We start from the raw sequence: 16,028 nt of genomic DNA on the forward strand, positions 1-16,028 counted from the left end.
CCCCCCACAATAAACAAAGATACTGTTGTGAAAAAAAGAAAGAAAATGGTCGGCGGCCCACCTGGCACCCTATCGAGAGTGGGCGACTTTATCTGCCTGTTCCTGCTATAGATAGATAGAATATGTCACAAGGTTTCCATGTTTGATCTCTACATATACATGTAAAAATTAAAAAATAAACAAGTCAAACATTAAAACTACTTAGTCCCTCCGTAAGTCCACCTGTGAACTGAGTTGGTTGTGTTACTCTTCTGAAAGACATATAAACCACCTGTATTTCTCCACATTGTGTTTTTGATTTTATTTGCTGCACAGACAGGATCAGTCTCATACTGCGACAGGTTATGTTCTCTCTATGGATCTTAAGTGGAACACACTACAGCATTGCAGTGATTTACGTGTATATTTGTTGTAGCTTGTTGTCATCTTTGTCCCCTTTTCTTCTTCCCCCTGGTTGCCATTAGTTGTCTGAGAGCACAGGCTGGATCAAAACACAGCACACACACACACACCCACACACACACACATACACCTGTGTCAGAGGGGGGAACACACAGGTGACACAAGGGACTGAATGGCAGCAACTTTGAGAGCATCATCAGAGATTAAACAGCATGGGACGGGCGTCGCATAGAGAACATTTGATATGAAGCTGTAACTGAGAGTCAGGAGTGAACACTTGCAAAACAAATACGACTCACCGTCATCTGCAGATATGAACTGGAGGTTTTACTTGTTGCTTAAAGAATTACATACAAAAATTATGTTTGTTTCACTGAAGCTTTATTTGCTATTCAAATCTTTTTATACCACTCACTCCTTCCTCCATACAAACAATACTAAAATGGACCAACACACACACTGAGTCAGTATATTTGATCACGCATACATCTGCAAAAACATACAAAAAAATATCTTTATTATCAGTATTAAGTCAAATAGCTGCTCATTCTGAGAACACAGTCATACTGTTTATGTGCCACGCATCGCTCATGTCCCTGCACTAAAAACATATTACCAACATGCAAACTACACAGTGCCATGAACATATTATTGAGAGCAACAACACATTTAAAGGTTATAGCTAGTTCCACATCGGTTAACAACGGCTTTGTCTCACAAAACAATTGTATGTTATAGCAGAGCCGTACTCTGGGAGTGTTCTCTAGGTCATGGTGTTAATAACTGCAAGTCCCCAGAGCAGTCATTACGTTCAAGAGAGGTACTAATGTGCAGTTAAACATTAAAATAATCAACAAAAATTAAACATTGACATCTTTGCTCCTTAATGACTCAAAATATAAAATATTTAAACAGAAGGAGGTTTGTTCAAATTAGCCAGGGGAGACTGATAATCGTTTAATTTGCAAGTTCCTCCCCCTTGTTTCCCTTCAAATCTTGAATGATTCCCCTGCGGTATTTATTGAATAATTAATGTTAAGTCAATGCGTGCTGCCCCTCGTGACAACACTGGTCTGTGAGCTGGGTCTGTGTCACAGCAGAGCTAGGAGCCTTGATTTTGATGTGACATAGACGTTAATATCTGTCCCGATATGAATCTTCTAGTTTTTGATTTTGTTTCATTTTTTGTATAAACATGCTCTACTCTATTCTTTATGTATTAAAGGGACAGTTCACCCTAAAATCCAAACTACATATTTTCCCTTAACCTGTTTATCACTATAGATTGTTTTTTGCCTGGAGATATCAGCTGTAGAGATGTCTGCCTTCTCTCCAATATAATGGAACTACATGGCACTCGGCTTGTGGTGCTCAAAACGCCAAAAACATGCATTTGAAAAACTCGACAGCAATGTCTCTTTCTAGAAATCAGGACACAGTTACTCAAGATAATCCACAGACCTTGTTGTTGAAGGAAGCGTGCATCTACTCATGGACTCTTGACTGCGTGAGATGTCAACATTAATGGCGTCCTCCTTGGCTGAGCTGTAACGTTGGCTAGCTCAGTGGTGCTAGGTGAGCTAGCAGTAGAGGCACGCTTCCTTCTGTGCAGTGATACGGTTGATGGGTGTAGTTCGGTATAAAGAAAATAGTTCCTACAAGAAACTGCTCACAACAAGGTCTGTGGATTAACGTTACATATTGCTGTTGAGCATATCAAATGCTTTTTTTTTGGCACTTTGAGCACCACAAGCCGAGTGCTATCTACTTCCATTGTATTTGAGAGAAGGCAGACATCTCTACGGCCAATATCTCCAACTCACTATAGGTCACAGCAAAATAATCTAAATTGATAAGGAGCAAGACAAGTAAGAGGGAAAATATGTATTCTGGGGGGTGAACTGTCTCTTTAAGAATCAGAGGGTTGAGTCAATATGTAAACTGAGCCACAACAGGCAATTCCCCCCCAAAAAAGAAGTTCCGATTAAAATCTAAAGCAGGACATAATATGCATTAAGATTGTGTCTCCAACATGATTTAACAGATAAACACGATGTTAACATGCTATACCCAAAGGAAGAAATTGCGTTTTCATTGGGCAGCCCATATACTGCCTTTAAAGGGGCAGTCTGACATTTTCAAGTTCATTTTTCTTCACCAGGCACTGTTTAACTACCAAAGAAAAAAAAAAGCATTGCAACTTGTTAGCATTGTTAGCATACCTCTGTATATTCAACCCATAAATGTAGCTAAAAGCTAACATGCTAGCCTGTAGCAGGTAGCACCATTAATAACCAAACCACTGTGCCACTTTTAAAACTCCCAATGCCCCCAAACCTTTCATGGGTAATAACTTATTAATAACAAATAAATAATTTAAAAATGTGACTGTATCTTCCACTGTGCTCAGCTCACATCTAATCATGAGCACCACCTTCAGATTGTGCAAAAGTAAAAGCTTGTGAAGAAAAGAAATTGTGATATCAGTGGAAACAATATGCTTTCTGCTCATGGCTGGTATGAAGTTGCATTGGGAGCTGCTGCAGCGTGGCAGTTTCAGTCTGTCCGAATGGGCTCACCTTCATTGCTTCATTCAGCAGAGCTCACACAGTACAAACAACCAGCAGGTGTCTCTGTTATATCAACCTGCAGCCGCTGATAAGCTCTGGTAAAATCTACAGTTTTCAAATGTGTTCTTGAAAACAGCACCACGCTTCTACTGAGAGGAAATACATCTGATTCATAAATTCCTCTTTTTGGTCATATTTTCCATTCTGTGAGTGTGCAATGGCCGCCTCCCAAAAAGAGAAACTTTGAGGAGCATGTCCTCTCAGTTTTACCACAGCTTTTTGTTAATTTACTCTACGTCATGATCACAGGTATCCAGCACCGTTCACATGGTAAAGTACTAACACGGTAAGAACTATGACACTATTAAACTCCCTACTACTTCAGCACAAAGAGAGATTTTGTAGGAAAGTGGACTAACATCATTCAATCATTGAAAATCATTCACCTGTTGTCATCAATGTGTGCTCACGTTGCACCATTTCATCAACTGTTGCGATGTGCAATGCAAAACAAGGGAAGCAAAAGCTTGCTGCTGTAATCTCGTACCATTTGCTTTTCCATTAATGTTTACAGGGGTATTGCCAAAGCCTAGGATTATCCATAGAGACTATAACAAAGTGGTTACTTGTTTTCCAGGATGGTCAAGTCTCCTCACCTGGAGGAGCTGCCGTCCTGCCTTAAAAGACTTCATTAGTTGTAGTTTCACTGGACAGTTTGAGAGCTGCATGGTCTAATTGGTTTTTCAAGTGTCGCCTCACTCAACCAGTACAAACTAACAGTGGAAGAAATCTTAACACAGTCCATAGTTGTTCATGACAAGGTCCATATGCACACACAGGGTCAGTGGCGGAGGTTGGTGGGATGTAACACGGGGTAAAACGACACACACACACTCACACACATATATAAACCAGGGCGCTCTTTCCTCTTGGTATGCTCTTTTGTTGTGGCCACACAAGAGCAGCCTTTGTACGCCATCAGAGTGTGACCAAGTACGAGCGTGTCTAAGAGCGAGTATGTGCATATTTGTGTCCGAGTGTTTATGCAAAAGTTTGTGTGTGTGTGTGTGTGTGTGTGTGTGTGTTCTGGTATTTGTGCCCCGTTTATGAGTGGCTCTCCCACTGTGCTGGCCTAGATCCAAACCAGTCGGCAGTACAGCGAGGATCGAGGACAGGGAAGAAAGTGAGCCTCCTTTTTGTCTTCACACTGTTGCATTGTTGTTGGAGCAGGCAGGCTGGTGTTGAGATGGGCATGGAGGAGGAGCAAGTGGGGGCAGGTGGAGGGGAAAGTGGAAGGAGGCCAGCATCCTGTTGGTGGTACCAAAGACATTCCCTTGGCTGAAGTTTCTCTACCTAGTCTGCCTGCTGTGCTTGGGTTTGACACGCTGTCTTCGAATCAGGTTCTTAATCTTATGATATGGTGGTAAAGCTGTCCCCATGTGCATCCAGTGCCACAGGTTCAAGTCCTGAATCGCATTGTGCCATCCAAGTCTTTATTGTCCTAAAAAATAAATAAAGTTTCCCCATTTTGAGTTGGCTGAATGCCCTTTAGGAATATTCACTCGTCTTTCAGAGAACCCCCTCGACTGAGAGCCTGGTAAAAGATCGTGAGGAGGGGATTTTCAGTCTACTTTGTCATTGTTGTTGGAGTGAACAGGCTGGCACTGGGCTGAGCACGGAGATGAGGAGGAGGAGGAGGAGGAGGAGGAAAACGTTTTGGTGGTGGCGGAGGAGGAGGGTTCACTGGGTTTCTGTTTCTGATGCAGGGCAATCGCAGCCAGAATGCTGATGATGTGAACGTGGAAGTACATGGACCTGAGAGGAAAAACAGATGGAACTTTGGTAACTTTGTTGTTAATGTACCGTGAGGGGGTGATGAGTAGGAAAAGTGACAAAATAGAGCAGGCCACAAAATATCATGTTAGACAAGAAAAATCTGAAATATATTTTGACGTATAAAATAAAGGAATTCTGGGTTCATCTTTACTTTTCAATTGTATTAAATGTCAGCCAGCAGAAAGGGAATTGCTGGCATAGCTCTTAATATACCACCTCTATGTCGCCTGCAAATACATTCATATTAAGCTGCAATGATTAGTTGATTAGTTAATCATTTTTAAATCCAAAATTCTCTGGTTCCAGCTTCCCTTCTGGTTTCCTCAAACTTGTACGATTGTAAACTGGATATATTTGTGTTTTAGACTATTGGTTAGGCAAAACAAGTCATTCCCAGATGCTGCCTTGGGTCATTAGGAATTTGTGATGGGCATTTCTCATCATTTTCTGACATTTCATAGACAAACAACCTATCACTTATTTGAGAAAATACTCGACACATTAACTGATAATAAAAATAATTCAAAGTTGCAGCCATAATTAACACTCTTTTTATATTTCATTATTTAGACCTCAACTCCGCAGCAGAAGAAATTATGACTATGACATTTTCGAAGTTTGTTGGATGGATTCTTGAGCGCAAGTGTCACAGCAGCAGACTTACAAGCCCACAAATATGAATTTCATGGCCAGTAGTTATCACAAATGTTCAAAGCTGCTGAACAAGAACAGAATACTAATTCAAATCAACAAATGAGTGATGAAAATTGGCTCAGTGAGGACCAAAACACAGATGCACTGGTGCTAATGGCTCATAAATACATCTCACTGCTTCAATCTTCTCATGGGTTTGATCAAAGTTAGCTGTGGACTTGCACATGCTCACACATACATCCTACACAAAATACAACCAGAGGTCTGTGTATGTAGACATGTTCTCCATATGCACACTTGAAAACAAGATGGCGACCTCACCACAGCATCAAGTAGAGCTGCCTTTTTGTTGTACTTGACTGAACAACAAGAAAATGGATAAGCAGACCAAAGATGAGCACTACATACCTGTAATAAACCAAAGTGGGCTCTACTGCAAGAAGGAGAAAAGGCATAACAGTGTAGCAGATGGCGAGCTGGGTGGCTGCCCAAGTCAAAATGTCGTAACCCAGCTTCAAGACTCTGACGCCCACTATGTGGTGGCGAACAGATTTCCGGACCTGGTGGGGAGGGACAGATGAACAGAGATGGATAAATAACTGTTTTCACACCCGTGAAAAGATGGGTGTATTTATCTAAGCTATGCTGTTTATGTAATTCCACTTTGGCTTTGGTATAAGATCTACTTTCTTCAACGGTTCATTGAGGTGTACTTCATGGTTTTAATCTGAAAACTCAGATGAAGCTGCTCAACCGATGTTATCACACAGGACAGAGAGAAATGGCCACATGTGTATTATTTCTACCACTTTAAACCAAAAGCTAACAAAAGTTTCAAGTTGAAATTACATTAGGAATTCATACTGACTGCCCTGTTTTAGACAGTTCATTTTCCCTGTACTGTGTATGCTGGAGTATTAATTTGAATTTCCAGAGGAGGTAAAGTACTCACAGCTCGTGCTGCCATGGTGATGGGGATGGCTGTGATGAAGGTGAAATAGTACCCTGGATACACACCATGCCACAAGGCAGACAGGATAAAGGTCAACGCCAACCTGTGCTTGGGCGCTCGGTCATAACACACCCTGAGGAGATGAAAGGAATCAAATATATTCAAAAGAGTCGGTGAAATGGAAAGCTGAATAAATGTTTTCTGGCTGCATACATCAGAAGTTAAGTTCGCTTACGTTTTGAGCCAAATTCCTGTTCGAATATTCCAGTTGTCTATGAATGTCTTGAAGCTGGTTGCAGTCTGAAAAAAGATCAATAAATTAAGTTATTCCTGGACTTTTACCAACCTGAATATGCATAAAGCTTAACATAGCGTAGAGAGAATATCTTCTGTGATCTAAGTCATGTGAAACATTAAGGATACCTCAATCCCCAAGATGTTGAGGTTGCTGATGAGGTCCCACGATGGCTTTCCATTTTCATCCATCCCCAAGAAACCATAACCTGCAGCGTTATTGACTGCATCAGCTGACAGGACAGAGGAAAAAAAAATAAAATCACATAACTTCCATGGCATTAACAATGTAGCTCATCTGCCCATCATATTCCCACCTCACACAAAGCTCACCTAGTGTCCAGGCGAAGTAGAATTTGGGCCTTGCCGCTTGTATGGAGAAGAAAGCGTAGGTGAGCCTTGTGAGGAAGGGGGCATGGCCGACAAAGTGAGGGTCCACGTTGTACGTTATCGGCAGGGACCGAGTCACAGTGAGGAAAAACAGCATGCATCCACTGCAGATCAGCAATTTTCGGCAGACAGCGTTCTGCAGAGAAAACGGAAAATGGAAAACCCCTGACCACCGAACATACAAATGGACATGATGACTATTTCAGTCGCTCCAACATCAGGTCCAGTTGAGTTAAGAGGAAATGAATCATATTTATGATCAAGACTGAAACAATGTAAGCAGTAGGACGAGGTGCAAAAACTGAAGAATCAGACTCTTGATACAACTGGAAATTTCTCAGCAAATACAAAAATGAAACTGGGAAAAGACAGATTTAACCACCCCTACTATGGTCCCTGATTATGCTGTGGCAATTAATCAGAAGAGGGAGCTGCAATCAGATATGCACTCATGAGCTTACCAGAGGTGATGGGTCTGGTATTTTATCATAGCCGTTCTGCCCATTACACGTCCCCGAGTGGTGTCTGAGACGCCTGCTGATGTGTCTGCCTTCTATGAAGTCTATGTACTCTGTATAGTTACTGCACGGTCCAACCAGGACGCTCATGAAATTCAGATTGTAGCTCAGGTACTCGATGAGAGACGGCCTCACACTGCAGAGGGAACAAAAGGAGAAATAACTGAATACGGAGAGCCCATTTATTTTCAATGTAACAGTGATCACTTGAGACAGGATATTTTCATCAAAGTGGAGTGAAAATGTGAGAAAAGCATGGCATTTTATTTTCAAAATAACACTTAAAAGGCATTCTTTTAACTTGTATTGTTGTTTGGCAGATGGAATGTTACATAAAAGTGAACATTTTGTGAATGACAAAAAGTGCCTTACAAACATTTTACACTGAGACTATCCCAATATTGTAAATCAGCTTTTAATTAAGTTCCTCTGACTCTCAGATTACAGCAGCATTTTAAGGAGCTAGAATTGGCTATCAAGAACTGGTTATGAATTGTACTCTGTTTCGAATAATCAAGAACCAGGAAATCATAAAGAAATCTGCTTTTTAATAAGCTTACTGATTCCCGAGGAAAAGGTTTTGACCTGATGAGCTTCAGTCTACATTGCTGTTTACACATGCATCAGAGCTTGTATATAATGTTTACAGTATAACAAGAAATAAAAAGTAAAATCTGAATAAGAGAGTCATATTCAAACCTACAGGTAACACGGGAATCCCAAAGTATGCTGACAAACATCAGACAATCACTGATTTTAGAGCTTTAGAGTCATCACACAAGGGTAACACTTTATGTTATGATTCTTTTTTTGGACACATTTTAAAAACTCACTCTAAAATGGCATGCATAGTAACCTGAGGACTGTGGTTTATATCAATTCACATGCATAAAAATGTCACATTTTCCATGCAAATTGATGCCTATCCTTTAAGTTCCCAGCATGCTTTTTACATGAACAAGCTATTCACCATGATTGCATCTCGTTGTCATTGTCCTTCGTGGCTAAAGGAAAAGAAACAATTATTTATTCCTTAAAAAAAAGGTGTTAAATCAGATGCAACCTTCTGCGCATATACACTTTGACATGGGGCCCAGATATTATCAATCCTACACAACTATGTGCACCTCAAAGGTCAGATTTAAAAGATAATCAGCTGAATCAAACAGGGAAAGAGAAGATTATCATTATTCACAGGACAGATTGCTCTGACTTCCAAAATGTTTATCCTCTGATTTGTCACACTGCAACATATTCCTATTAAAAAGACTGAAGTCATGAGAATTTACCACAGTAAGAACTTACTTTATAGCCAGAGCCCTCTGCTCCGGGGTCAGCTGTTCAGATTTCTTACACATACCTGAAAAACAAGGCATGACATCATCAGTAACCTGTTTGGAGACTTTTATTTTGCCACATTCCACCAAATAACAGCTGCATCCGGTTCAGGATCCTGGTATTGCACATGCTGGCTCATTGTAACACCGTCATGGTTCACACTTTATTCGAAAAACAGATGGAGTCATCATTACTGTCATCAGCAACACTTGTGCTTTTCCTATTATGCCACATCAAGTTAAGTAATTGTGAGAACATGTTGCTTCCACTATTAAAGGTTTGCCAATACATGTGTGCAGTTGAGTGTGTTTGTGTGTGTGTGCATGTTTCTTTTCTGACATACCATCGTGGAGCTGGAAAGCCAGTGTGGTGATCTTCTGGGTAACGATCATCAGAGGCCTTGGCAGACAAAATAAATAGTAACCAATGTTAAAAGACAGTGACTTTGTGGAGATTCTGAGGTAAAAAAATAAATATATGTGCCTAAGAAACCATTTTTAAGGAATACATAAAGTTTCGTAATTCTGTGCCACGGAATTTAATACATAATAAAGCTGATTAACAGTGAGGAAATGAGTAGCGATCTGGTGTGTTTAGCCTCACAAAGCCAGCCTGATAGATGCTGTCAAAGTGTCTGATACAGAGCACGTGTTTTTTAACGTCTTAAAAGTCAGACGCAGTGTGTTTATCTGATCAGCAGCAGGAGGTTTCAGTGAAAGAGAGCACTTTCTGGCTGTTTATTACATGACTGACTTGAAACAAAGCACACCCAAAGCAGCCGCCTACTGAGCATCTGTCTGAGGCTGCAGAATTTATTTTCCCCTGTGAATCACTTCATTCTTTTCCTGCAGTGTCAAATGAGGTCACTTATTAATCCAATGCAATCCATTCAACTCTTTAAAGTTTCACTTAATCGCTCTCTGTCTTTGAAACCAGCACAGACTAACAGCCATCATGTCAAGCTAACTGATTAAACCAGCAGAATATTGCTAGTAAGAAGATTTAATCCATCAAACACTAAGTTTTTCAACACTTATTTGCAATGCAAAAAAGAAAGCTTGCATTTTAAAATTAGTACTTCAGATACTGTCATCCAGAGCAATACAATACACAGGATTACAATGTAAACCGAGAGACTGTGTGAACATACATTATGTGTGCAATAACTCATGTATGTGTTGTTTTCTTTTTTACAATTTCTGTCTCAGTCAGCCATTTATGGATACCAAAAAGTTCTGCCAGTGAGGGGACAGTAGCAGGCATTAAGGTCCTGTACAGTAAGTCCGAACACACTACTTTGACACCCCCTCTCCTAGTTTCATTCACAGATAGAGACCTCTCTGTCCCAAGAATGTGAGTATGTGTGCACAAAGGCACACATAACCAACATCTCTCTCACACACACACACACACACTCGCACACACTGGTTCCTGTGTGTGAGTGGGCTGCATTGTGCGGACAGCATGGAAAACCGAGGCAGAGAGGGGCTAAGCGGCTGGCAGTGCCAGCTCAATGAGAGCCAGCAGTTGACTTTAGAGAAACATTTTCAGGGTGCCAGCCAGTGTGTGCGACTCTCCACCGCTGTAGCCGGCAGACTGTTTTTCCATGTAGACTCCAGAGTTGGCACTGTACGCAAGGTTTTTTGTTTTTTTTTGACCCGGTTCGATTTCAGTTCCGCTGGCTTGCACAAATTCGGAAAAGATCAGCTTATGGAAATGCTTGATGACAAACGGGAGGATAGCGAGCAGACTTCAGAGACAAGCTCAAACATATCAAGGTGATAGTGAGGACAACACAAAAGTAGAACACTGCAAATTACCAGAGTAAATCACTGGTGTTATACTAGCAAAAAGAAAAAGCCCACTGAGTCATAGAACCTTTAATTACTGCATTCAGTCCTTATATATACGGACACCGTCTTTGTGATTCATAAAAGACACATCTGTCCCATCTGAGAGCTTAAAGAAGCTGCACCTCTAATTCAATATCTGACCCTAACCGAGGCTGACTCACAGGCCTGGCTGATCATCACCAATGTCACGCGGAGTGCAAGTGAGGCTGCCAGCAAATTCATGCACACCAGAACTGGGCAAAAAAAAGTTGCTGAATACAGGAGCCAGCAAAGTCAACCGTCACCTTTTAAAGAACAACTGCACACAGGAAACACTATTACCCACTTTGGGTATCTGGTGTGAACCTTCCCTGTAGAACAACTGGTGCCACCTCATATTATCCTGACAAAACAAACTTATATCCAGCTCCATGTTTAGTTAAATATTCATTATGGTTTTGTGATCCAGGAGGGCCCAGCTCTCTGCAAGAGATGTGCTCCACAATAAGGCTAACCAGTATGCTAACATAGTTATAACCCTCTTTATCATTAACAACTGCATGCCATCAGTGTGAAAGTAGCTTTGGAATGCAGTAGTCTTTCATTTATGAAATAATAGGGCTAGGAAATCCCATGTCTTCTTTACGATCCTCATAGAATACAAATATAGATTTCAATGAAAAGAAACGCTTCAAATAACGAATACTACACACTAAAGAGGAAACTGCCCACTCCTTGCCTAGTTTCAAACACAACAAAGTCACAGTTGCCAGGAGTCAGCAAGTACCTCAGCTCTACCTGGACTGGACAATGTCAACTGTGAACAATCCACACTACTGCTTTTTAATCAGCGGTGTTGTATTTACACAAGGCCTTGGCGCTGGCAAATATGTAAGCAGGAACAACACCGTTTGGAAACGTTAACTGATAACATATCACAACTGCTTTAAAACTGAAATGACTAATATGATGTCACCGAGAAGGTGTGGTGAAGAGAGAGAGGGAAAGAGGTGAGACGACAGACTGCATTTTTTCCTTACCCAGAGAAGTCAGTGGACAGGACTCCATAGTTAAAAATGAAGACTCTGCTCACTTGGCACACTGTCAAGTAGCCCATAGCGGTCACCATGGAGTACCTGTGTATGGAGGAATGAAGAAAACAAATCGAATATAACACAGTCAAGATATTTTAGTGATACACTGCCTGTAAATATTACAAAGAAAGAAGGGCTGCCATCTCTCGATCAACTATTACAAGCTTTTAATGTCTTAGTTTATTATAAATTTATATATATGTATAAATAAACAGCTTATTAATTAATCACCAACTAATTTGATAATTGATTAATTAAAAAGAAAAAAAAAAGTAAAAGTTCTGACTTCAGCCTCTTAAAAGTGAATGTTTCTGCTTTTCCCACTCTTCTATGACGATAAACTGAATATCTTTGGATTATGAACAAAACAGGTCATTTCAAGGCCTTATTTTGGGGCTTCAGGAAACACTAATCAAAATTTGACTCCATTTGCTGACATTTTATGGACCAAATAACTTACTGATTGATCAAGAAAATGATCGACAGATTACTCAACAATGCAAATAATCGCTAGTTGCACCCTCAAAATACACTGCTTTGCGTTTGTGCTTGTTTCACAGCATTTCATGGTTGTTTTACAACCTGTTGCTCATTTTCATGCCGTTCACATCACCTTAGAGACTTTGTAACATCTAGAATGACTGCACCTCTTGTCCTGCATGCTTTAGATCTCTCTCTGCTTCAACACAGCTGATTCAGCTTGTTAGCAAGCAGCATCAGGAGTTCATGACAAGTTGAGCATTTGAATTTGAATTAGCTGTGCTGGTGCAGTGAAAAGATCTAAAACATGCAGGACAGGAGATACTCCAGGGAAAATTTAGAGAATCTCAGTTCATGAATGTCTACTGTATGTAATAAAGCAACTTTAGTTTTCCATAGTAGGATACTAAGAATTGAATACTTTTCAAAAGTGTCTTCAATTTTCTTATTATTTGCTGCAAAGCTTTCTGGTGTGCAGTTGCAAATTGGAAATGGTTCAGAATTAATCATTTCTTTGTTGGCAGTGAAATTGGTGACTTTAAAAATATGTAAGTGACAACATGCAGCATAAACTGACTGACCTATTCTATCATAAAATTGCCACAGTTAGTACTCAACATCTGGTTCAAGCTCAGATTACTTGAAGTCATCAAAAAGAAACAAATTCCTAACAAATATTGACATTAAAACACGTCAGAAAGATTACTCGCACTGGAGTGAACTGAGGTGATTCATTCAGAAATACTTCATTTCACCTTGTGCCAGTTATGAAGATGTGTGTGTTGTGGCATGTATGTTTAACCTGAGACACAGTTTACACTGTGCTTTGTTTCCACGTGTGAAGAACAATACCAGTTTTATCTCCCTCTCCCTGCTGGCAATCCCTTTACACGTGTGAATACCAGGGCAACCTGACGGGGCAACCTAACCAACCCTGTTTCTGTTGCTCTGTTCATAAAAAGAAAATACCACGACACACTTGAGCCAGGTTAACACACACACACACACACACACACACACACACAACCAAACAAAAATAAACATACGTGCACTCACAAAGCTACATGATAAACATGGCCACAAAGAGAGAAATTAAAAATACACACAAACACAGTCTGGCTATCTCCAAACAGACTGGTCTGGCTGGCACGCCTGGCTGCTTTTTATCTGACGTGTTTCACATTACTTTTCTTCGACAACTGTATTTTAGTCCAGGCCACATTTTAACAGGAAGATAATGAGGCAGGTGTATTGCATTGCAGTCTGTGTTGAAATGTGTGGGAGGGACTGCATGAATGGGTAAATTCCAAGATGTGAGGAACAACAAATCATTGCTTTTAAGACTTAAATGTCAAAACCCGCCTTACAACAACAAATTAATTAACAATACAATGATGATTATCTAGACCGAGCTATTTACCCACTTCACCAGACACACACCTATGACGTAAAAGAGTCTCCAGCCTGATCTTGCCTGACAAGTTTTACCTGAAAATAAAAATAACAGTGATTGCACAAGTATTGTGAGACTAAGATGGTGCTGTTGTAGCAGTTCTGTCATCTACCTGTCAACATGATTTCAGGGAGACAAGTCAGTTTGGTCTGGACGCAAAACTTGCAGCAACAGAACACATGTTTGTTTGTCTATAACGAAACCAACCAGGCAACCAAACTATTACAAAGAGCAAAACATCTATGGCAACCTTACAGGACACTAAAGATGAACTTAAATTCACATTATTTTGATGTTTAAAAGTCACAACCTTCACCACATTGCAGTGCTGTAACATTTTGTCTCCATAATCTAGCTTCATCAGAGACTTGTTTGTGAATTTCCCCTTGAAGTGCGCAGGCCAACACTCACCTGTGCACATTGTTGATGTCAGCTTTGATGATGATCAAGTAGCTTGCAACCACCACTGTCAGGATGTGAGCTGAGTACCTGCAGACAACGACACACACACGGTCAGAAAATGTGCATCTTTACCATTATTTAAATGATACAGTGTTCTTTACTTATAATCAAAGTGGGCTTTGTGTCTGTGATATGTCCTAGACATGATTCCGAGACACTTCCTAGACATTTTGATTGAAACTTTTGTGTAGAGGTAAGTGTTATATAGGAATATGATTGTTAGAGTGAGTTAAGGTAATCTATATTTTGCCAAAATCTAAGTGCAAGTATGAAGTAAAATGACAGTATTACAGTTCAAAAGAAATTAAAATGGATAAATGAAATAAGAACAAATGTTTGTTGTAGTTAAGACCTCACAAATTCAAATTTAAGACTATTTAATGACTTCTTAGGCCTCTCTGTCAGTCTTTTAAGGACATGTAGACACTCCTCTGCTCAGTGTTCACCCTTACTATCTAAGGCATCATTGTCCTCCTATAATTATAAGCCTGCGGCCCTGCACACTGGATATCAGCCCTGTCTATTTCCCCTAAAGGTGGACAGTTAGTACACAGTGAAAACTCAGTGGCTGACTACCACATATTTTCCACTCGAAATATGCTGCCAATCAAGGAGTATTACTGACAAAATGAAGAGGTGCCACATCACATTAGAGAACCTAAATGGAGCACTGTGTGAGCGGACAGTATCATACAGTACCATCCAAAGCAGAAGATGAGAAAGGCAATGCCGAGAAGAGCGGCCACAGCGTGCCTGACCAAGGGATTGGCATGGCTTGGACTGAGGTAGAGACGAAACCAGAAGGCAGCACCCAGGGCGAAGAGCTGGCACGCCAAAAAATTCACCTGTGTGGGAGATAGAGATCAGGATGGGTGTCAATAAACAACTCCTTTTAATCCTGTAGGGACACACTGTGACAGCACAATGCAATGTTACAGGGATTTTTTTCCCACTTGTGTCTTCATCCTCAGTGGCATTATATCAATTCTGTGAATAGTTTTGCTGTGATATGAGTTGACCTTAAATGTTAAGCCTAATTTTTAAACTTTGGCATGCAAGCTTTAAGCTCTTAAATGTCATTTTGGAGAGACATAAACACTGACAGCCTTTAATCTACACTGTTAAAGTCATGAACTGCAATGTGAGTTTTGGTGACGGTTGGTCAATGACTGCACGTCTCTTTAACAAGTGGCAAACTGTTAATTGACAAACTATACAGTCATGACACAGAGTGATATTCATACGACAAAATAGCTTGAGAAATTCAGTCCACTAGCTCCGACGTATTCCCACTGGGTTGTGATTCACAGACTGATCCTCCTACCTGATCAAGGGGAAAGCCCAAGTATTCACTGACGGGCAGCAGCCACTTGGATCCAGTGGTTTTAAACGTAATGTCCGCCCGTTCGCCCATCCTACGTGGTTTTTCTGTCGCGACGCCTCGGTGTCCGCGGTTGTCTTTCCCCTCGTTTTTTTAATTCCTTACTATTTTCGGTGAGAGAAAGACATTGTTTGCCCACAAGGCCCCGTGACAAGTCAAGCCGGTCCACTCACGGTGTGTCAAACCAGGCAGGGCACCCTCAGCCACCCTCCTCCTCAGGCTCAGTACCAGTCAAGCTAAACACCGACAGGAACAATATAAATAGCGTTTCCGGTTATTGCTTCCAGAATAAAAGCCTCGTTGAAGGACTTGCAAAATTAGCTCCTATACTATTGTACTAAAACAGAAAGCACATCACGATAAATACTGTCT

The 16,028-nt window shown here is 40.7% G+C and overlaps 1 protein-coding gene across 1 annotated transcript; it reads right to left on the reverse strand.

Moving 5' to 3' along the window:
- Positions 1 to 4,451: 4,451 nt before the first annotated feature.
- mboat1 (membrane bound O-acyltransferase domain containing 1) lies at positions 4,452 to 15,890 on the reverse strand. The gene is made up of 13 exons (XM_033641782.2): positions 15,600 to 15,890; positions 14,975 to 15,120; positions 14,225 to 14,302; positions 11,827 to 11,922; positions 9,298 to 9,353; positions 8,922 to 8,976; positions 7,560 to 7,752; positions 7,042 to 7,234; positions 6,838 to 6,941; positions 6,650 to 6,714; positions 6,415 to 6,547; positions 5,871 to 6,022; positions 4,452 to 4,787 (listed from the first exon to the last, which is right to left on the reverse strand). Exons 1-13 carry the CDS (start codon positions 15,687 to 15,689, stop codon positions 4,595 to 4,597), a joined length of 1,554 nt encoding a protein of 517 aa, XP_033497673.1. The 5' UTR covers positions 15,690 to 15,890; the 3' UTR covers positions 4,452 to 4,594.
- Between the last annotated feature and the right edge of the window lie 138 nt (positions 15,891 to 16,028).

Source organism: Epinephelus lanceolatus, chromosome 10, assembly GCF_041903045.1.
Source record: "Epinephelus lanceolatus isolate andai-2023 chromosome 10, ASM4190304v1, whole genome shotgun sequence".
NCBI classification, from domain to species: domain Eukaryota; kingdom Metazoa; phylum Chordata; class Actinopteri; order Perciformes; family Serranidae; genus Epinephelus; species Epinephelus lanceolatus.